Here is a 25,019-nt window from a genome sequence, read left to right on the forward strand (position 1 = left end):
CAATTTTTTATGACCGTAATTTAAACGGCGAGCTTTATTTAGATATTCTCGAGAACCAAATTCCACCTCTTCTAGAAAACATTCCGCTAGAAATAAGGCGAGACATGTGGTTCCAGCAAGATGGTGCTCCCGCTCATCGTAGACTACTTGTCAGGAGATTTCTGAACGCGACATACCCAAATAGTTGGATTGGAATTGGTAGTCCAATCTGTGAATTCCCTGCGCGATCGCCAGATTTGACCCCATTGGACTTCTTTCTGTGGGGGGCCGTGAAGCAGAGAGTTTACGCGGAAGCCCCGACGACGGCACAAAATATGATGGAGAGAATTGTTGCAGCATTCCAGGCGTTCACCCCACAAACATTAATAGATGTCCAAAGAAGTTTTCGGCAGAGAATACAAATGTGCATTCAACAAAATGGGCAATTGATAGAGCACTTGAGGCGTTGAAATTTCCGTGACTAGCTGAACGAAGGGGTCTTGCCTCAAGTGGCTGGACGTGAAGGTCTTGCCTTAAGTGGTTGGACGTGAAGGTCTTGCCTTAAGTGGCTGGATAGGGTCTTGCCTTAAGTGGTTGGACGGGGTCTTGCCTTAAGTGGCTGGACGTGAAGGTCTTGCCTTAAGTGATCAAAAGGATACCTCTGTCTTTGTTTGAAGCTAGTAACATTCATCTAAAACAGCTTATTTCTAGGACAAATTCTCTTTTCAGTTAAAGGGAGAGCTACCTATTGATGATCAAAAAATGGTTAAGACAAAAAGTGTTACTTTTTTGGTAGAACCCGAATCTGTGATAAATCTTATTCAAATGACCTTGAAGGTCATGTTCAAGGTCACAGCTGGAATAGCCAAAAGATGCCCCCCTTCTAACCCAACAAATTTTATTTGAAACATTTTTTTCTCAGAGCAAATTTTTAACTTCTTTTAAAGGGTGGGGCAATAAGAGATATTAGTGATTTTTTCAACTTTTTTAAAGCCATTTACAACAAAAATTTGGGGATTTTTAAAAAAATGATTCAGACAAAAAGTGTTTCTCTTTTTTAGTAGAATCCGAATCCGCCATAAAAATATGCACATTTCATATGAAAATTTGGTCTTGACTTTCAAATGACCTTGAAGGTCATGTTCAAGGTCGCAGCTAAAATAGCCAAAAGATGCCCCCCTTCGAACCCAACAAATTTTATTTGAAACATTTTTTTCTCAGAGCAAATTATTAACCTGTTTTAGGTGGTGGTAAATTAAAATGGGACACCCTGTATATATATATATATATATATATATATATATATATATATATATATATATATAATTGAAATATAATTTTCTTTTTTTTGGAAGTGATGAGAGCCCCACGTTCGCTCTTACCTGTGAGATACAACCATAGTTAACTATCTCTCCATTAACTTCCTTTATTTATTCAAACAATTATTTACAATGGTTAACATTCAGACAATACAAAATTCAATGTTATTTTCGCCTTTTGAGGTCAGGGACAGCTTCATCTCCATGGCTTGACTAGATTTACTCTCAAAGGTCTCTTTGTCCTTCTCCAATGCAGCTGATACACCGGGAGGGAGGAACACCTGATATTCATCGTCTAGAGTAGCCACAATTCTCAGTCCATATCTGGTTTTGACTGGACGTAGGGATGTCACCATATGCTTCTGTCCGGTCTGTAGCTCAGACATCTTCTTCGTGGGAAGGAATCCTCCGCTGGCAATCTTGTTGATAGCGTCCATCTTTGAGGTCTTTGATCTATAGCTCGTTGATCGAGAATGATTTCGAGAGCGTTGGGCTTCCTTAAGTATTGTCTTCCCCACCACTACTACCAGCGGTGACGGCGGTTCACACATCGGATTGGTTGGCAGGGAGTCTGCGCAGTAGAGCTGTGATCTGAAACAAAATGTATGATTAATATAATAACAATTATAATTGTTATTATATTAATTATAAATGATTATAACATACCTAATGTAATCTGACTCTCTTCGCAGATGGCTCATCTTCCTCGATAAGCTGATATCCATCAATCATGTAATGACCCCACGGTACAGTATCCGTCTGACCGGGGATCTGGTATCGCTTATCGTCATGTGGACTCAGAGCGATCTTTTGCTCTTTCTCTCTTCTAATGACATGAAGACGGCTGCGGATGTTCTTCTGCTGTCTCATGATTGTTGCATTGTCTCGAAGACAATGGATGTAGTCATCAAACTCGATAGTCGACTTAACGACTGACGACTTTACACCCTTTGCCTTCTTGATAGGCTGTTGGTCTTGCACCTTGACCGAGTACATCTTGCTACGGAGCCCGACAAACTCTGTCATGATGTTGCCGTTACACTCATCCTTCACAAGTCCGACTTTCTTCTTGTTGAGGGATGTTAAACTGATTATCAGCAGGATAATCAGAAGTGTCGAACTCACGAAGGTCAGCCGTCATCACAGCATACATATCTACATCGCTGACCTCATAGATGAGACTGTCCGTGTCAGTGTAGAGCAACTTAGCCTTGTCTCCCACTCGCTCCTGCATGTATTCGTAGTAGAAGCGGTAAACAAGACTCTTCGACAAGTCCAACACTGCCAATCCAATGTAGATGGGCTTGCGAACAGAGATCTCAGTGCGGGCAAGTTGTACAGCCACGAGATTCTCATTAAAAATCGCTCAGCTGTGGAAGTTGGGCTGAGCAATGTATGTCTCACAGCCATAGCTACCTTCCCACTTGTTTACCAGCTACACGTCGACTCTCTTTCGCTCATTCTCCATAATCTTATCATACACTGCGTTATTAAAGAGTTTGAAGAGCATCTTCTCAAACTCATTCTTCGCATTCTTTCTCATCTCGCTGTTCAAGTCAATGAATGGCTTCAATCATGGCTTCTGGTTGAATTGGAGAGCACGATGGATATGCTTCAATCGAATACCGTACTTGAGAGCTTGCTTGATAGCAACGTAATGCAGGACATAGCGATCCTTGTTGTTCAGTGGTTAGCAACTTCTCTTGGTTTGATCCTGGTGGTGCTGCATGCTCTGGACAGAGTGGAAGGTCCTTGTAAGTATCGTGGAGACTTTCCGGATCGAGGTCTATCTCCAGAATGTATCCTACGAGCATCGTCGGGAACATTGAAGAAGTCACAATTCAGGTCTTCCTCCTACTTAAAGCCATCACATGGCAGGGATTGTGTCATTGCCCTAGAAATATAGGATTTATTAGTATATCATATTAATATCATTATTTCAATGTGAACTTACCATCCATATAGGTTGTTGACATCATAGTACATCAGGTACTTTGACTCTTCATCCTCATCGTATCCAGACTCCATGTATCGATTGTTGGCCTTGGCATATCTATTACAGCATTGGCTGATACCACCTCGGATGCCCCGCTCGACGAAGAGTAGTAGCATGTCTATATCAGTTAGCAGCTGGAGCTTGATGCCAGTATACTTCAATATAGCATCCCATGTAAATCCGGGGGTGATATAGTAATGAGCAGGATCTAGCTCATAGGTATGGAGACACTTGGATCTGAAGTCTTCGAACACGTTAGCGAGGAGAAGTACGTCAGTTTTTAGAAATAGGTCTGAGTACTGACCAAGTGTTTCGATATTAAAAGCATTCCAGACCGTCTGAGCATGCTTGTAGTCCTCGTCTGATATTCCACTATCATAGAGGCTACTATAGAAACTCTCCTTGTCTGGAAGGGAGATCTCGTTCAAGTAGTCAAAAGATTTGATATGATCGTACGGGAACATCGCTGAACTCCTTCTTGAACTCTCTATCGACTATTTCCAACTTGTCTAAATACGCTACAAATTTGTCAAGTGAAGATGGCATGAATCGGAAGGAGTCGATAAACTTGAAGTTGATGTCACTTCTATCAATATGTTTGGTGAAAGAGATGTACTTCTCTTTATTTTGCGGTATGATAGAGACTCGTCCCTTGGAGTTATCGGCAAGCTCCTTTACGAACAAGTGCGAATCATATGCGCTCAAGTTGTGGAATACTTACTGTCCCGTAAGGTGACAATGATCTTGAATTTTGATGTCTGTCACGTTGAACGGTCCTCTACAGATGTGACAAGTCGTAGCACAATCAAACGATCTTTGATCCATATCCTTCATTAGCAAGGGATTCTTGTGCATGTTGGTGAGTTCTTCAGCTAGCATGTAGAGTTGTGAAACAAACCATTTCGCAGGATCTTCGTCTTGTTCTGTCTTTCTTCTGTAACTGATGTACTTGTACTTGAATTCGTCATAAGTGTATTGAACATAACAGCCAATGCTGAAGGGTTTATGCTCTTGGTAAGCTCGATTATCGTCAACAGGCTTGAGTATGCGTTCGAAGTCTGCATACACAACTATTGGAACTCTCTCTTTGCTTTGTTGACGTTTTTGAGTCCAGCACGCTGTATTTTTCTTGAGGTAACAACACTTTGCACATATTTGCTTGTAAACAGTCGACTACGTGAGCTTTCAATTTTGGCTTATCATGAAAATAGTGAAGACAACGATCACAGAGATGTTTTTTATGTGAATTCTTTGATAATTGTAAATTTACTAAACGAGACAAATCTTCAATCCATACGTAATGGAATCGTGGAATTCTCAAATTTCCTTGTTGTTCTTCGTTCTCATCTATATAAGTGTCTTGTACCAGCAACAGGTTCACATGTTTATCTTTCTTTGAAGCTGTCAAGTGACATGGCGACACATTAAATACACTACCCTTCTTCTTGAGTATAAAGAGATTTACAGAGATGTCATTCTGCTTCAAAAACTTCGGTATTTGCTTTACAGATACTGGGAATTCAATATCTTTGAAGTTCAACTCATTCGAATAGGCTTGATATTTTGAAACTCGCTATGCATTTATATCTACAGGATGTAAAGCTGAGAGAATGGCCCATTTAAAGCATTCGTTGTCTTGATTTTGAACATTGACACATGCTCTTTTCTTTTGTATAGCCATTGGTAACTCGATGTATGAAGCAGCTATCATGGGGCTAAATTTTTTCATATTCTCCGTTAAGTTGAGAATGCTCCTTAAAGTCCATCCAGAGTCTCGTTCCTGGAACTCTTCCATGTCTCGTTCAATCGGCTGCTTAACATTAACTGCAAACTACTCTTTTAAGTCACTAGTTGCGTAGATTGAAGCAGACTTTGTATTGAAATATTGGACTTCCACAATTTCTTTATTTTCTTCGACAATCATGTACTCTGCAGCGAGACTTGTGTCAACTTTTATCGACTTATGCACTAGTAACGCTTCTTCAATTTTCAACATAAAGAGAACACATGCGCCTTCCATGATTATGTCCAAATGTTTCACGTTTGTTATAACACCAGTTTTGAGGTTATTTTTGAATGCTGATTTAGTATCATCCCACGTCACACTAGGAATAACCCCTTCAAGTCCACTGCCAACTTTTAGTAAGCAGTTGTTGAGTAATCGATGAATACTATAAAGTTGACCACACGAAGTTTGACATGTCTTTTTCTTATAAATATTTAAGGCTGATGACTCTATTAATTCTTCCACTTCACTAATAGTTTTAGAGGTTAAATCAATCGACCTTTGCAAGTCGCTAGAGTTTAAGTCTCCATCACAAGCATATTTTACAATACGCCACAACTCTTTCACTATGTCTACTAATTCGTTTGTTAAATCCATTTTTTTGACTCACTTATTAATGGAGAAAATGATGTTCGGCAGTTTGTTGGGCAGCAATTCGTCGTTCGACAGTTTTGTTGAAACGTTGCACTATTTTGATTTATCACTTTTTAAGTTGTCCAGCAGAGATTCGTCGTACAGCGATTCAACGTCTGGTAGCGTTACACTTTTTCACAGCACTTGTCACTTTTTACACTTCCTTTAACGATTCAGCATCCACCAGATTGTAGTTCAGCAGTTAAGAAGTTCGTTGTACACTTTCGTTCGATGATCTATTGGCACTTTTACACAAAACTTTTTATATAACTTGTCACTTTTTACACAGCAGCTCCTTACTCCACGAGTCGATGAACAATAATGATTCTTTAAGCATCAATTTTTTCTTAAGTAGAGGTCTCCCCACTATAATGCAGTAGAAAAGCTGTAACGCTGCTTGGTTCGTAAGAATGTAGAAGGGGAAGCATTGATCTGATTGACTAAGAGGAAAGTGGAGGGGGAAGTCGTCATCTGATTGGTTGACATAGCTCTCGCAAGCAGTATAAAGAGGAACCAGATACGTTTTAGTAATCATTTCGCCATGGCCTACGTAGTAGATATCCAAGGCTTCAAGAGCACTTGCAACGAGTTCATCTTCAAAGAGGTAGTGTTCGTTGCTCTCGAGGAAGATGCAACTCCATCAGTCTTGCTCTTTCGACCACCGTACTCTTGGAACACCCTACCGAGATGAAGAAAATGTGAGAAACGGTGGTTAGAACACAACTATCTAGGAATATCCTGAAATGATGGAGAGATACCTTACGAAGATCTAGTGCATACTCTTCATAATCTTCTACGAGGAGCTCATAAGATCTATGTCAAAGGTCCGGAGAAAAGAAGATAGTTGGAGAGACTAGTACCTAATGTCTTTGACCTTTGGTGAAATGATCGTATATTGATACACGACGTATGTCTCTATATAATTTTTTATAATCATGTATAGTCGATATACATAATCATATATGATCGTATATTCATACACAAAGTTTGTGTCTATATAATTTTAATAATTCATATATGACTATATTAAATACTATAGACAATCACACACACACGCACACGCGTGCGCGCGCGCACACACACACACACACACACACACATATATATATAATTATGCATAGCCATATATGATTATTAAAAAATTATATAGAGGTAAACGTTGTGTATCAATATATGATCATATAATTATACATGAGTATACATAAGTAAACATAAATCATTTTATGTAATTAAATATTTCATTGATTATTTTTCAACTGAGATCTAACCTGAGATTATCATATTAAAATTGAAAGTTTATAAAAATTAAAAAAATACTTACAATACGGATATGATGTAATGAAAAGACGACCTTCTTCTATAAAGCGTTAGCACAGAATGACATGTACATATAGTTACTTAACGATATGCACCCATAGCTAAGATGTTCTGGCAAATGCTTTAAGGGAATCTGTTTATATGAACTGATAAAAATTCTAAAACATACAGCGGATACGATATGTTATATGACAAAGCCGTTCGTTCAAACTTGTCTCTCACTACTATGGAGACATATCGGTAAAGAAGCAAGTCGTCGGTATCAACAGCAGAAGGTAACATCGGGCCGTTGACGTCACCGCTAGCACCGAGACGCATCGATCGGGGATCTCGCGGTCGACAACGCCAGCGTTAATGACGTTATCGACCGCTTTCTCACCGCTCTCTTACCGTTACGTCGATCGAGGATCTCGCGGTTGGCAACGCCAGCGTTGATGACGTCATCGCTCTCCACCGCTCTCTATCGCTCTCTCATCTGAGTGTGCCAGTACCGGCCTGTGCCAGAAACGGCGTGTGCCGATAACGGCATGTGCTGATGACGGCGTGTGCTCATAACGGCATGTGCTGATGACGGCGTGTGCTCATAACGGCATGTGCTGATGACGGCGTGTGCTCATAACGGCATGTGCTGATGACGGCGTGTGCTCATAACGGCATGTGCTGATGACGGCCTAGTTTACCTACTCTTATCTAAGGACGAGGCCATGAAGAGAATAGAGGCAATGAATCGAAAGTTCACCTTTCTCTTTCCCATGTATTTGCTGAAAAAGATGTAACGCTCTTTCGCCTGAGGCAACAGCACGATACGGCCCAGAAAGGCGTTAGAGATCTTTCTGATGAAGAGGTGAGAGTGGTAGCCACCCAAGTTGAGAAAATAACTGTAATCGTCTGCAAGTCTTTGTAATTTATATTGCAGCCGTTGTGGACCTGACCACGTCACTTTCCCGTGAAGTGGCAATGATCCTTCACTTTCTTGTCCTGCTCGATGACGCGACAAACTCTAGCCTAGGTGTATTCGCATTTTTCTTCACAAGTCAACTTATCCATGGGAACTGGATACTGTAGAGCTGCTCGAGTTCTTGACCAAGCTCGTGAAGACTCGTAGCGAACCATTTAGCTGCTGCCTACTGCGCCCTTGACTACCACTCGTGCTCAAGCATCATGCTTGCTTGGAAAAGCTCATTTTCGCCCCTTGTTGTACAATGTACTATTTTTCCCCGCTTGATGAGTAGCGGAGAGAAAATACTTTTTCTCCGCTTGATGAGTAGCGGAGAGAAAATACTTTTTCTCCCCTTGAGGAGTAGCGGGGAAAAAATAATTTCCTCCCCTCTATTAATACCCGTTTTTCAAATATCTCAAATTTTCTCAATTTTTTCAAATTTCTCAAATTTATTAATTTTTTCAAATTTCTCAAATTTTTTAATTTTTTCAAATTTCTCAAATTGTTTAATTTTTTCAAATTTCTCAAAGTTTTTAACTTTTTCAAATTTTTTAAACTTTTTAAATTTTTCGTGCACGACTTGAAATGCACGATCTCTTACCCAACTTTCACGCATAAAAAAGTCCCTTTCATGCCCTTGTTGGAAAAAACACGGTGTGTGACACGGGAATAAAAGCTATGTCGGAATCGGGGTAGGTGTTTTCAGCTGTTTTCACGACGTTGCTAAATGCTCAAGCTTTTCCACTCGAACGGCGGCTCTAAGACGTATACGTCAATCGGCGTATCACCCTCGAGACTGACTACAACGAGCTCTTTGTGGATGAAGTGGCTGCCGATCTTGAAGCTTCGCAGTTCCAGAACGTAGTCGACGTTGTCCTCCAACTCGTAGTAATGGTAGAAGTTTCGCAGCTTCTCCGAGATGCTCGTCGTCGTCGCCATCGCTGCCGTCGTTGTCGGTGTGTAGAGATCAAAAACGCTTTGAGGTAGCGAGAACACTGTAGGCCCATATGCTACTGCTGCTGCTTGTTTGTGAGGTATACGAATAATGAGTCGCTCTCGCCCTCGACGTCCTTCTTATAGCTCCGAAGCGAGCAGAAGATGCGCGAGAAAAGTGTGCGCAACAGATTTATTCCATATCTTTATGAATATTTTTGTCGTTAAAACGACAGTTTTTTTCCAAATTTTATTTTATTATATAAAATACAAGCATCTACATCCAGTAGTTATTTAGCCACTCTGCAAAGACTTTGATATTTAATTTTGTGCAAATAGGATTTCCAGTATTTTTGTGATCAGGATGATCTATAAAAAGTGCTGTACACAGTACTCGTAGTGGTGGACATCCATAGTCAGTTAGGTCTACGACGTTGATCTTCAGGCATATTTGCTTTATACAAAACATACTTTTACATACTGTGGGTTGCGCCGTCGACAAATCGTACTTCGTACTTTTTCTTGCCAGCGCGGCGCTGTCACGCCCCTTGATTACGTATTTCTTCATGTAATTTTGATATGTGATTTGTGACGTCAGTTTGTTATGTGCTGATTTCGAACATTTTATCACGTAATTTTATGACTTTTTAGAAAAATTGAAATATTTTAGCTTCACGAAACATGTTTACGTGATTTAAGTATGTTATTTAATTACATAAATATTTAGTTCTAAATACTTATTACTACATACTTTAAATTTATTAAAATGAGTGGCCATATAGGTACTAGTATGCGGATGGTAGTGCGGAAAATGGGGGCTAATGAGTGATAAACATTATTTTTTTATATTCTTTAGATTAGTAAAAGTATTAAAAATGATTAATTTCTGAAACATAAGGCCCCATTTTCCGCACTATCATCCGCATGGTAGCACTCATATGACCACTAATTTTAACAAATTTAAAGTATTTAAGAGTAAAAATACGTAATTTTTCACAAAATCACGTCAATATTTACATTTCACAATTTCAGTTTTTTAATTTTTGCCTTTCAAGCTTTGATTTTTCTAAATTTTTGCTGACAAGTTAAATTGATTATTCAATCACTGATTATCGTGAAAATGAAGACGCTACAATTTTAGTAAACGAATAGAAAAATTTGATGTCTTATTATTATCTAGTAAGCAACGTGAAATTTGCTTCCTCCTAGAGGAAGCTTGGTAATAGTAAATTTTTGAGTTTCTTCAAAACTTCTAAAAAATACCTTTTAGTGTGTTAGAAGTTCAAATCAAGTGTTTTTGGAAAATGTCCGTATGGATGTATGTATATGTGTATGTGTGTGTGTATACCGTAATATTTCTGGAACTACTTTGTCAATATCAATAAAATTTAACATGCATATATATTTTTGGATTCTGAATTCAGAAAAAAACAGTTATTTTTTAATTTCTTACTATATTTTTTTAAGGCCATTTTTTGATTTTTAAAAAACACTATTTTGCGTTTTTTTCAATCATCCCATTGTTACAAACAATTCAGCTATAATGCATTTGAAAGAGCATAAAATTACCTACTTTTCCTCGTTTGGTGCTCGGGATTGACCGTTTTTTTCGGCAGATAAAATGAAAAAAGCGATTTTTAGCGATTTGGTGATTCACTATAAAAAAAGCTATCTGCTGTTAAAATTTTTAATGATTCCATCAAGCAGTTTTCAACTAAAGAGCTAAAATGTAAAAATCGTTTTCTTGAAAATTGCGCGAGCGACCTATCTAATGAATAACCTGCTGTTTTGATGGTTAGGTTGGTTAGGAACACATGTAAACATGCGTGAATTTCTGTGAAAAAAAATTGACGACAGTGTTCGTATTCTATAATAAGAAAACAGAGGGGTCTGTAATCTTTTGGACAATGAACTATCCAAAACTTTTATTAAATTGTGTATTAAAAATCGCCTTATACATTAGCAAGCAGATATATAGATATTAAAACAATATTTTATTTATTGGACTTATACAAAAACGCTGTCAATTCATTGGCACGCAGCTTCCTCCAACTGAATTTATATTATCGAAAAAGTTATTTATGCATATAGTTATTTATCACTTACGAGAACATTGACGTGATTTTGTTATGTATTAAAATTGTATAGTTTTCTACATTAATTCGCCATTGTCGATGTGACATTTGTTTAAAAAAGAGATAAAAAAATGTATGCTGCAAATCACTTAAACCAATTAATTAGTGCAGAAATCCCCGATGAAAATAAAAATGAAAAATAGATTATTTGCTGTTGAACGACAATTTATATTATATTTATTATGCTATAGATGCACTTATTTTAAAAGGGATCGGAAATTATTCTAAAGTCTAAAAGTCAATTAAATTATAACCAAATACATGAATTCAAGAACATTTTAAAATTTTGCTTGATTTTTAATATGCAATCTACAGTTAATTTTTTAGAGGTTGTCTCATATTCATCCTATGGATATAAAGAATATATTTAAATACTTTATTCTTCTTCAAGTACAAACAATCACTGGAGTTGTTTGTAGTACAAAGACAATGTAATACGAATGTTTGATAGTATTGACAAAAAATGTCTTGATGATGATCATAAAATTTTTATCAATAGGCTGTCCCAAATAAAGATACATTACGCATATCTTTTGAAAAAATACAGTACAGACTAATTCTCATAATTGCGGTGCTTTTTTCTTCAAGTATTTTTTCTTCAAGTATTTGCTGTCGCTATTGTATTTAATATTTGCTCATATAATATACGTAGGCCCGTACCTACGAAAAATCAAAATAGAGGTGCCAGGCCCCGGGACTCTAAGCAGGCTCGTGCGTAGTGTGATAACCCGGTGCTTTCGCTTGAGAAAAATGGTAGCTTGATGCGGGCGCACTATTCAAATTGACTATATTTCGTCGACCAAGCTGAAGTTATGTGAAAGAAAAGAATTGATCTTAGCAGGATTCTGTTCGGTATAAGCAACAAACTGAATTGAAGGTAATCAGGACTAAGAATAATGTACTACGTCTTGCATTTATCCGGCTGTAGGTTACAAACAAAACTTATAATGTGGATCGGAACGCGTTTCGAAGTGGTATGCTTGATCTTCTCTCGCTCTGAAGCATCTCTCCTCGGTTTCTCCCTTCATGGTGGTGTTTTGGGCTCTGAGGGAGGGTGCGTGCGGGTGACTGGAGTGGTGGAAGGGTCCGTCGCAAAGCCGGCGGCGAACGCGCGCGTTGACCTGGCTCTGCTGTGCTGCTGCCCTCTCCGCGCTGTTGGACGGCGTTTGGGTATCCCCAGACCATCATTAGTGTTCGGCTTGGATCTTTGTTTTATGACTGCTTATGCTTCTCGCCGTACTCGTGGGTTTTTGGGGTCACTGAACGCGAATATCGCGACAGCGACGGTCTCCGAGGTACCTGGTATCCATGGCGGACCGTATCAACGTCGTCTCCTAGAGTTATGCGGGAATTATTTAAATAATCTGTCGAAACTCGTTAGTCAGAGGTTTTTGGGGTCGCTGAATACGAATATCGCGATGTCAACGCTCTCCGAGGTACCTGGTTCCAAGGGTGGGCAGTATCAACGTCGTCTCCTAGGATTATCTTGAGTATAACACCATATCCATGTTTAGTGGCCCCAGAAACCCCGTATTCAACTTAATTACTATCAAATTCTGGTCGTGTAATTAATTCCCCGCAAAACTCTAGGAGACGACGTTTATACTGACCACCCTGGGCACTAGGTACCTCGGAGACCGTTGCCTTCGCAAAATTCGTGTTCAGCGACCTTGAAAACCCCCGAGTAACGAGTTTCGATGAATTATTAAAATAATTCCAGCAAAACTCTAGGAGACGACGTTGAAACGGTCACCAGGTATCTCAGAGGACACCAGGTATCTCGGAGACCCTGGATACCAGGTATCTCGGAGACCGTCGCCGTCGCGATATTCGTGTTCAGTGACCCCAAAAACCCCCGAGTAGCAGAACTGGATTAATTTCCTTCAATATTTACCAAGTTATTAATTATTCATTGTCTTTTTGCAATACACTTCTGAAATGCATATTTTTAATGCACAAATGTATTTTTCAAAAATTAATTTATCACTATAGGTCACAAAGTTTGTGGACGCTCTCACGAATCGAATGCAAAATCGCATTAAGATCCAACTTACTGTTAAAAAAATCGACAGTTAAGCCGTTTTCAGTGCTTTATTTCCTCGACAGAAAAAATAGGTTATGGTTTCACGGGATTTATTTTTTACGTGAATATGAAGAAAATTATTCTTCCTACAGTTCTAAACAATCCTTTGAAATGTTAATTATTATTATAACATATTTAAATCCATTTAAATGGAATAAAAAGCCTTATATTTATTACTTTTATTTGTTCTCGATATTCTACCGAGAACGACGTGCAAAATTCATGTGACCAGTATAGGGTTTTCAGGTAGATCAACCAGACAGAATCTACTCATAACGTTCATTTCTAGACGAATTCTGCTAGAGAACCTGGCAACGTTCCTACCAGGGAGTCCCGTGAAATTTTAAACTTTTAGAAAGTTTAAAAGTATAAATTCAAACTTTTCTTAAAGTTTAAAAACTTATTTTTAAACTTTCAACGTGTTCCCGTGAAATTCTAAACTTTTAGAAAGTTTGAAATTACAAATTTGAACTTTACCGAAAGTTTAAAATGTTATTTTTAAATTTGTGAAACATTCTCATTAAATTTTATACTTTTGGAAAGTTGAACATGATCAATTTCAACTTTTGGAATGAGTTGATTTTTTAATGAGATAATCGAGAAGTAAAAATCCGTAAAACCCTGATTTCTTTTAATTGGAAATAATCGGTCTTAACCGTTGATTTTGGTTATTGTAATTTGAACCTTATACGGTAATAATCGGTTGTAATTAGAATCGGTTCTTATAAGTACTTAACCAATGCTGTGCAATCGGGATTAATAGGTTGTTATAATGATGCAAATGCAATGTAAAGAATCATAGTCAAGGTTGGTAATAACCGGTTGTACTCGGAGTCCTAATCAGTATTTAACTAATACCATGTGATCGGGCCTAATCGGTTCTTATAGTGCTAAAAATGTAATCGTACTTTGAAGATTGAAACGGTCACGATTCTTCTCGGTCCGTAGCGCGTATGAGATTTTAAATTTTTTAGAGAAGAGCAGTAATCATTTACTGATTTACGTCCGAATTTTGACAACAGATCATAAATAGGAAAGTAATTATATATAGTAGTGTAGTATTATCATATAAGACAGGTCCGAGATATCAGGTAGTGGAAATTTATTTCAATAATAGAAGTTTTTATAACGAAATAAATGTATTCAAATTATATTTAAGGATAATAATATTGCATTAATTGTTGCAATATTCTGTGTCACATAATATATGAATTTGCTTTGATTTTTACAAATAAGATTTTAAGTAGATACGATTGAATTCTCGTTATCTGCTCTAGTTAGAAATGTTTATAAGTGTTTGACAAGTATTTGATTTTATGATAAGTGTAGGACTGATACGCTTTATGATACGATATCGTGCCTGACTCGAAATTTTATAAGTATAGAAACGATTCGAAATAATTCTAAGTCGGTTATCTTCTCAAGGCGTGAGTTGCTCTTGAGAAGAGACTACGCGCTTAAGTTGCGCTGGAGCTAGTGAGCTAATACGGGTTGTGCGGGTCCTTTTGTAGGCCACGGAGAGAAGGGGAATCGAGCCACCGGAAAAACTATCGAATGCATACTTGCACATACTCATTCACACCTATATACAAAAATCATTTACACACTTATAATATAATGCGCACGCCGCTCGCTCTCTACTCCTACTCTCATTATAATTACGCCACTGCGCTCGCCGCTCGGTCTATATAGATATAGGCGCGTGTTGCGCGCTTTCCTCGCTTTCTTGCTGCTTGCCGCTGTTGCCGCTGGCTGGCTCGTGGCGTTGCCGTTGTACTGCTGCTTTGAGCTCAGCTGTCAGCTGTGGCACGTAGCTTCGTATTGGGAGTGGGGAAGCATAAGATGCTCTTGTATAATCTAAAATGTTGTTTCATATAATTTAGTATTTAATATTTATAAATTTTTTTGCGGAGCTTGTACGGGGTGTTACAAGATTAGCGTTAAAGTTAAAAATAATTGGTTGCATGTAATCGGATTTTATAGCACAGACTGCTAAAATCCGCAAGTCACGCCTATCTGTGACTAAAGTAGTTCTGTTTTGCACCGTGTTTATCACACTCGCTACGCTCGTGCGCTAACCTCACGGTGCAAATAAGGACTACTTTAGTCACAAATATGCGAGACTTGCGGATTTTAGCAGTCTGTGCTATAAAATTTTATACGATACTCTTGACTTAAATGGTTCAGTTTTACACAGCGCTTAGCGCCCTCGCTACGCTTGGGTGCTAACTGCGCCGTGTAAAAAAGAACCATTTAAGTCACACGTATCGTAATGTACTATTGTTAAAATTGGCATTCAACTGACATTTTATCATCGCGTACTATCTGGATTCGGTCATCGATCGAGTGATAGTGACCACCTAGAGCACCACTTCAATTAAAGGGCAGACGAAGTACCTTGGGGTGCTTTGGGAAACATTACTTTGGTTCATCAGTTTTCGGTTTTTTATTTCTATGTACAAGGCAAATAAAGTGACTGTTGCGGACACGCCCACGTGGGCTTTTTTAGCCAGGTGTCATCCGGTTTTTCTCACTCGCAATCGCAAAGAATCTACGATGGTCATTACATAAAGCCGTTCAAGTTACTATACTAATCGTTTAATCATAAGATACGTCCGATTTTAACCCATTGAAACCGATTAAGATCAACTTGTACAAATTTCTATCGATTAATACCAATTACAATGAAAACCCATTTCAACCATTAATAAACCATAGCAATCTAGACCACATGTATACAATGACAAACGAGTTTGACCAATTAAACGAAATAATATTTGGTTTTAATACGTTTTTGTGATCCGGAATTTCCGAATATAAACCGATTAACGCAATGATAACCGATTTCAACCGATAAAAAAATCATGAAAAATGTTGCCCAATAGGTACAACTCGGTTATAATTGTGCTGATCGGCTTGTATTTGGAAATCCCAGATCATACAAACGTATTAAAATCGATTAGTTTTTTTTTAATCGGGTATAATTGGTTATTTTTTGCAGGGAAGACATTTTTGAAAAATAATTATTTCATTTACTACTATAGCAGCTACTTTATCCTCTGAACACTGAGACTAAAGTAGCTTTTTATTCCATCATATATTTTTTTCTAATAATAGTATATTGTGTACCAAGGGCGTAAAGTGGGCTTTTTTAGGCCGAGTTGTAGTTGTGATGAGTGCAGTATGAGTCGAAGACGAGTACTGTAAACCACACGAGGTCAAAAAGCCCGTGAGCCCTTGGCGCACACTATGGTTTTTGTGACGGATATATGAATATTCACGTTTTTCATGGCTATAAAACGGGAGTAAATTGGTTGTTCTTTTTACGTGGCCACTACACAGCCATGAATATTTAAAAGTAATAGTATTATTGTTTATTAACATTTTCATTAATTAACACAAGTATTCATATTTATTGAAATCCTTCAAATTTGCAACATTTTAAAAACCCTCATAAACTTAAAATTTTTAGTTTACAGCAAAATTTTGTTAGTGGGAAAAAAGTCGGTAGCGCTGCTGCTCACTTTTTTTTATCGTTAACGACTTTTTTTGCTCACCGGTAAAAAAACTGGTACTATACGCCCCTTAATAGGTACGAAAATAGCGCATGAGTTACATAATAGTGTATTGTGTACCAAGGGCGTAAAGTGGGCTTTTTCAGGCTGAGTGTGGAGTTTGTAGTACGAGTCAAGGCAAGGGCGTTTACGAGCCGCAGACGAAAACACAACCACACGAGGCCAAAAAGCCCCCCTTGGTGCACACCATATTTTTTGTAACGCATATACCGATTTCCGCAATTACACACACGCACACACGCACGTGCACATATATATATATATATATATATATATATATATACACACACACACACACACACACACACACATATATACATGCGTATATTTGATGTGAACTATTGATTATTTTACCACAAACTAAAAAACTAATTTGTGGGTGCGACCGCGACTCGGAAGTGCCTTATAGTTTTGTCAGCGAAAAATGTGTGAGATGCGATATCTTACGCAATTATTGACCGATCGGGCTGAAATTTTAGGAGTCTCCTCTCGCACAAACTAAAAACTTAATTTTTTGTATTCAGATAATTCCACGTTTTTTTGAAATGTGGGCACAATTTGTTCGATTTTTGCGTGTTTTTTTTGAATAAAAATGTTGGTGTTACACGATTATCTCTGAGAGACTTTATGTAATCAAACTAAAAATTTGTGTGCGATCTGCCCTCATAATAGTAAGGTACCAAATTTATTTTGGGCTTGATCCTGCATGTATCCGCAGAATGCGGTCACCTCCAAAAATCGCTAAAAACGGTTTTTTGGCTTCGCTAACTCGAATTTTAAGCATTCCACAAAAAAATTTCAATATAAAAGTTGTAGATCTTTGAAAAATACAACTTTTTCCCATTAAGATTAAATTATGAAAATGCTTATAACTCAAGTTTACAGCCCAAAATCGATTTTGTACAGCTTGTAAAAGTACTTTTGCGAAATTAGCGGGCGCAAAAATACTTTTGTGTCCGCTATACAATTCATTGGCAAATCTTCTAAACTCGCAAGAAATTCAACAAGTGCAGTTTGAAACGCGAAAATTAATACATACAAATAATGTAATAATACATACAAATAATAATAATATGGTGGCGTTACAAAAAATATGGTGTGCACCAAGGGCTAAGCGGGCTTTTTGGCCTCGTGTGGTTGCAGTACCGCTCGTAAACGCTTTCGCCTTGACTGATCGTACTGCAAACTTCACACTCAGCCAAAAAACCCCACTTTACGCTCTTGGTACACAATATACTATTTTGTCCGCCGGTCTGAAAAAAGTTACTTTAGTCTCACTTAATAAGTCAAAAAACGCGAAAATCGTGCTTGCGTTAGAAAAAATTACTTTATTCCTGCAGATGCAAGAATTAAATTTTTATTATAACTTAAAAAATTTGTAATTTTAGAAAGTGTATACTTAAAAAATTTGTAATTTTAGAAAGTGAAAAACTTAAAATATTTTTTAAATATAGTTTGTATTAACAAAGGATGTGTATAAGTCCTACTTTTCAAGACAAAATATGGCTATACAATTAAGTTGTGAATAATGCGTCCTATATGCAACACAGGACTATAGTCGATCATTCTATTGGGTGACTAAACCCCACCCGGAAATAATATACAACTTTAGTCCCATGTTGCATAATATACTATAATATTCTAAGCCACACATATAGTGTGAAAGATATCAATTAAAATTATTAGCCATTATACAGCTAATAATATTATTAATTTTTTTCAGAAATGTCTTTCGGTTAGTCCAAAGAAATATGTTTGAAGGACATTTTAAGCATATGCAGAATTGAAAATACAATCTAGGTCCTTCTGAAAACCGTGGCTGAAATACCTGATTTATGTAGTGTAACGTTATAAATTTTGTTTAGTACTTGACATACTTGAATATACACAAATATTAGTGTGTGTGTGCGTGTGTGTGTCGTAGAAACACATAGAGAAAAACCATTTTTTCTATGTGTTTCTATAACACATTTCAGGACAGTGCATCATAAGAAAATTTCACAGGGTGCTACAGATATAACTACTTAACTGTCATCCCCTTTTTCAAGAGTTGGAATAGGGTTGCAGGGATGAAATGATAAAAAATTGATGAAAATATTTGTAGCGTGAAATAAAGATTGGATAAATTGTAATTTGGTTTGTTGAATACTGGATTACATCTTGAAAGATTACTTTACTTTTGAGTACAAATTATGTTCAAGGAGAATTAAATGTTTGAGAATCATCCCTTGAAATACAGGATGATAACAAAATTTTCGTATTCAACATTATCTATACCGCACTACAAATAAGTTCCTCAATTTTTCATCATTCCATCCCTGCAACCCTTTTCCAACCTTTAAAATACGGGATTATACCAGCATGGTTGTCAAGTTTGTATGGAAAGGCCTCAAAATCCACCAGTAAATATTTCTTACAGCATGTGAAAGAAGCTTTATTCCTTACGGTGTGTATGAGCAGCTACCCGTGCTAGAACACTATTAATTCCTGAAAATTTGAATGCTGCCAAGTTGTCTGAGATGACTGATTATTAACTCTGCTCTTTTCAACTATCAATGTAGTCTTGTTAAGAAATTTTAATTACTATAATTATTAATAAAAGTTTTGCATAGAAGCTGATTTGGCTCATTTTCTGAGGTTAAGTGTACATTACTTGGATATTCATTTGTTTATTACTACATTCACAGGCTCCAAATACTTCTTCACAAGCATTCAAATTATTCTTTAGTATTCAAACAATAATCTTGCCAAATTGCAACAAATTCTGAATGATCAATTTCATATAATCAAGAGTGCCAAAAAATAGTTTAAGGAAATTCAAACGTTAAGAACTTTTGTTTTACGTTCCAAACAATTACCAAATTTTAACTAAGTCACTTTCTTACGAAAATCTGCTTACATGCCATACCTTAGAATTTTTTAAATGTTAAAGGGGTATGTGGGAGCTACATACACTGTTTCCTAGTGAATTAAAATTTTTAAATAAAGCTCATAATGAAATATTAAGACCAGAGCGAAATAATGTTATTTTCAAATAATCATTCTACCGAAAGAAATTATCAATTGGACTATTACTTTTTTAACAAGTTTTGAAATACGGATGTTTACACAATCTCACGCTTATCTTAAAAGTAAGTAGCACCTTAATTTTACCAATAAACTTCATATTATTTGAATTTCCATCAATATAAACAGTACATCATTATTTAATGATGTTTAACGAATCATTATGCTAAAAGAAAAAGTTTATGACATGCCATTGCATAAACCTTGATTTAAGTCACACTCATGCAAAAATACACTCACTAAATCTTGATTTATGTACGTTATTTCATATAATATCGTACGATACTAGGGGGGTATATAGGGATTCACAAGGGTGAAACTACTTTATCGCACTAGTTTCGTAATATACTATTATTAGGCTTTTATTTTTTTGCAACATTGTAAATACGAAATACCTTGTGGCGGATATAATAAAAATGAAATTAAAAAATTGTAATAAAAAATGTAAACTTTATTTACATGAATAAAAAAATTGTTTTTATAGATAAGTTTATTTACTTTACAGAAAAGCCTACTGTAAATTTCATTCTACCAAAAGAAAAAGTTTATCAAACAGTTGGCATTTTGGCATTTGAAATGCGAAATCCTTGTGAAGAATTTGAGAAGTTTTAGCTCCCACATCCCCTTAAATCACTTAGATTATAAGTTTCATGTAACAAATAATATAATTAAGATAACAAAATCTACAGATTTTTTGATTCAATATACAGTTGCACTTAACAAATTAAAAAAATTTTAGTTATAAGCCTTGTTTGAAGCAAAAAATATCATGTGCAACATGTACGTCAACTCCACTCTTTTGTTAACCACCCTGTTTCTGGTGATCTCACAGAGAAGTAAAATTTCATATTTGTATTACAAAATATAAGATTGTTGCATTATTCTAGTTACATTTTTACATCACACTCTATGTCAATCAGCTGATTTTAGCCAAGTCCTATAAGAGTTTGTGTATGACCTGCAACATTACAAATTGAATGTTTTCAAAACTCAATTGTTAACAAATATTTAAAAAGTCAGGAATTAAGGATTTGGATACTCTAGAGAAACATATACTTTCTCAGTTTAACTTTATTCTTAACTTTTTCATTATGAATTGTTAGTTCAAAAATACAGTTATATATAAATTATTAAGAAAACATTTTATAGAAGTAATTTGCATTAGTGAATAGTTAAATTTTTGATACTTGTTTCTTGTCAAATCATGGAATAATTATTTTATTACTTAAAAATAATTTGCTTTAGTGTAGAAATTTTTAATTCCTGTGCAAGATACAACAAAATAATAGATTTATTAAATTGTAATAAAAAAATCTTGTAAATTTTCTCTCTTTCTTAAAAAAGTGATGACTTGATGTTGTAAAGCCTAAAAATGATGACCCTAATTGGTTGACACATCTTAGAAGGAAATACAAAATTTTGATTTTAAATTTGATTTTGTGTTTATAACCTTAAGACATAATTTGGAATTTGTGAAAATAGGAATTTCCAAGTTTTTATCAGTCTTAATTTTTATAAAACTAATTAAATTATTTTGTAATTTACTGAAACAAGTAACTGGATAACAGTTCGGTTTCAGTTTTTCACAGTCCCATTTTATTTGTTTCAAATCCAATTGTTCTGATCTCAAAATTTAAAAGGCGTTATAGTCTGGCAATGATAAAACAGTCATTAATATCTTGAAATATATTCGATGATGTTTGAGTATTGAAGAACTGATAAATAATAACCCGGATCAGGCAACATTTTGGTGCGTGAGAAGCATGCTGGGATTTTGATATATTAAGTAAAAATAAAAATATATGCTTAAACTGTTTGTCATTTGGTAACTATCAGTACCAATTTCGAAAAATCTAGTACCTTGACGAAGAATGCTTTCATAGATTCGATAAGTAGTTTCACAGTCAGAATCAAGAGTTGATGATTGATGCTTTATAATGGTTTGACTATCAAGACTTTGACTGCGATTGCGAAAATCATCAGAATGATTATTAGAATTCTCTTGACATTCACTCTGTCTACGAATATATCCAAGTCGTTTGCCAAACTGTCGAATCATTTCTTGTAAACAATATCTACTGCTGTGTTTGTACTGGATGCTGAGATACACCATGTGTTGAAGAGCTTAAACTTGAGCTTATATAATCAGATTTATGATATATCTTAATACAAGGTTAGGAAGTCCAGTATCAGGCATACTGCAGTATTTATTCTGTTCATAACTTTTTATTTAACTGTGTTTAAAAATTATATTATACTCTTCTGTATTCTCTATATAGTAAACTTAAAAATCGTTTTGTAAAATAGCATGAATCATCTTATGCTTACTTCTTACACACGTGAATTTTTATTTTCAATGTAATTTATTTAAACACTTTTCTACTATTATATTATATTTATAATATTATACCAATATTATATATTTATATGTTCAGTTTTTTTCTATCTGTATCTGCATGCATAAATAATAATATAAGACACAAACTATGGAATATCAGTTTGGAGTCTGGGAGTCTGGTCCTGGGACCGGGGCCGGAAAGCGCAGAAAACGCACCTCGTGGCTAACTTCAGACCACACCGACTTGACAGCAGAAAGCTATACATTAAGTAAGTACCTTCTGACGCGAAGCGCGAGCGCTGCCTACCGGATTATTTTTCAAGTATTGGGGTGTTGCATGCAGAGACTTGCATGTAATCAGACCAGAATTCAACTCGTTTTTTTAAAGCTTTTGGCGGTGATCCAAGTAATTTAGTGGTTTTAATAAAAGTTGGAGATCACAAAACATGCTATGTACTTTTTAACCTTCGTCAACTGTTTTTCTCTTTCAAACATAATGTATATATCTATATGTCGATGGTGTATAAGGATATAGCCCTGTTGAAAAATCTCACGTGAGATTTTTCAATAACAATAGGTAGTATATAGCTCCAGAGTTAGGCTATGCATGTAAACGAGATGTAGAAATAAAAATTCTTTTAACTATTGCATAATCCGTGTCAAGGATAAAAGTTACAATAAATAACAATATTTTCCCGAATTCATGCCTAAACCCACTTACCCCATACGCAACTACTTTTGATAGGAAATTTCTTTATTTAATTATTTCCACAAGATCTATTGTCCTGGGTTATAAATTTGTCTGAAAAATATTGCAAAAAATATTTTAAAATCATTTTTAAACATTTACCGAACATTTTTGATATATTTTAAAATATTTTGTAATATTTTTAATAGATTACAGAAATATTTAGTTTACACATTATTTTTACTGCCAAGCCTTATACAAAAACGTGTGATAAGGTTTTTAAAATCTTCGAAAATCTATTAAAATATTTTTAAATATTTTTCAAATATTATACACTTATTTTTAGTGCCTCAAGTAACGTAGAAATATTTCTAAAATCTTTAAAAAAAATGATATGAAATATTCAAAGGAAGTATTATAAAATAATGATATTAATTATTTTAAAAAATATACCAAATCTTCATTTTTGCAAGGTTTCATAAAAACTCTAGTTATTTTTCTGGGACTCAAGTATGTATTATGACGGTAGCTCGGCCCTCATTATTATTTTAAGTTGTTTGTTGTTTATGCTACTATTCACCGATTCCGTCGGCTGTGCAGAAGGCGCTAGATTCTACAGACTATAACTATCCGCGCACGGACGTAAAGACGTATGAACACGCGGCGGTGATAGTAGTACTCAGGACGTGGATTCAAAAGGAGGAAAAGTCAATGAACACTCGCGGATTATTGTAAAACTTAGACTAACTGTTTATTGGTGCTTGGCTTACACAAGCGCGCTAGACAGGCGCATGCCAGCTACCAGTATGTAGTCGAGGTGAGAGAGAGAGGAGGCTTAAAGTCGCCCGAGTAAGCGAGAGTTGATAAGAACTAGTACTTACAGATGTACGTGGCCGGCACGGCCGTTCTAACCCACGCGAAGATGGTCTCGGACGGATTGTCCTCGGTTCGGTTGACCTCGCAACCCTCGCACACAATAATCGCAATCGCAGAGTGTCTATTCGCGAAACGGAGCGGAGCGAAGACAGACTCGGAATGGCTCGCTAGCGCGAGCACAGATTTACCTATACCCTCTGACACACTGTTGTCAACTCTTGACAGCAGTGTGCGAGCAGGTGGCAACATTGTACGTTGCTGAATTTAAATCTCTCTCGATGCTTATTCTCTCTCTCTCTCTCTCTCTCTCTCTCTCTCTCTCTCTCTCTCTCTCTCTCTCTCTCTCTCTTTCTCTGTCTCTCTTACTCTCTCACATGCTGCGCCTTTAGTAGCTGTAACAACAGAATTATACCGAATGTTGATTCTGTCCCGGAGAGACGTCGTAACGTGCTCAACGTGCGTTAATTGCACTGGCAACCGTTACAGTATGTATATATGTCTGTATTTATGTACGTGTGTATGTATTTTTATTGAAAAGGTGAGCAAATTTTACAAAAAGAAGTATATTCATGTCTTTTGTGAAAAATGCTTCCCTGAGGAGATATGAATCAATTAATTTGTGCTGAAAACCCAAAAATTGCCAAAATTGAAATCTTTGGCTCCCTACCATTTTGGTAAAAGGTGATTTAAAAATCTGAAAAAATTCAGGTGCATTGGAAACATATTTACCATGGGTTGAAGAAGAAAAAAATGTTTGATCTTCGATTTGACAGAGAACCACCCATTTATATATAAATGGTTTTACTGCTAACATCAAAAATTGGTATTAGTAAATAAATGATATACACATATATACCATTAGATATATCTTGATCCTGATATTTATTTATACATTTATTAAATAAATAAGATAAATACTACAAGGTGAGATACAAGAAATTTTACCTTTTACTTCTGTTTTGATAATAATTAATTATTGCACTATACATCAAATCAAGACAATTTTTATATTATATAGTACTGATCAAAGAAAAATATCCTCCAAATTTAACCTTGACTACTTTGGTTAATTCTGGCAGTGAATTGGGATTCAGCAGTAATAAATACACAAAATATATTTTACAAACAAAAATAAACAGATACGCGTTTAAGTTGAAATTTTACAAGTTTAAATTAGGTAACGAAATTTTTCTAAATTATTTTGACAAGAATTAGAATTTTTCTAAATCCAGGATTGATACGCTTTATGATGCGATATCATGCCTAACTCGAGATTTTTATAAGTGTAGAAATATTTGAAAATATTCTAAGTCTTTTACCTGCTCAAGGCATAAGTTGCTCAAGAGCATGGACTA

At 36.0% G+C, this 25,019-nt stretch overlaps 2 protein-coding genes across 14 annotated transcripts in view; both read right to left on the reverse strand.

The window, feature by feature from the left end:
- Positions 1-25,019, reverse strand: part of LOC100678622 (dentin sialophosphoprotein) — an 860,138-nt gene that overhangs the window by 379,619 nt on the left and 455,500 nt on the right. The window lies entirely within an intron of this gene.
- LOC107981605 lies at positions 1,332-6,737 on the reverse strand. The gene is made up of 3 exons (XM_016987804.3): positions 3,253-6,737; positions 1,965-3,192; positions 1,332-1,889 (listed from the first exon to the last, which is right to left on the reverse strand). Exons 1-2 carry the CDS (start codon positions 3,756-3,758, stop codon positions 3,153-3,155), a joined length of 546 nt encoding a protein of 181 aa, XP_016843293.2. The 5' UTR covers positions 3,759-6,737; the 3' UTR covers positions 1,332-1,889; positions 1,965-3,152.

Source organism: Nasonia vitripennis (genome assembly GCF_009193385.2).
Source record: "Nasonia vitripennis strain AsymCx chromosome 1 unlocalized genomic scaffold, Nvit_psr_1.1 chr1_random0004, whole genome shotgun sequence".
Classification (NCBI taxonomy): Eukaryota; Metazoa; Arthropoda; class Insecta; order Hymenoptera; family Pteromalidae; genus Nasonia; species Nasonia vitripennis.

Coding starts and splice junctions, on each gene's coding strand:
- LOC107981605 (XM_016987804.3), bottom strand. CDS start 3,758: ATGTTCCCGTACGATCATATCAAATCTTTTGACTACTTGAACGAGATC. Junction 3,193..3,252: donor GTCAACAACCTATATGGATG/GTAAGTTCACAT, acceptor CTATATTTCTAG/GGCAATGACACAATCCCTGC.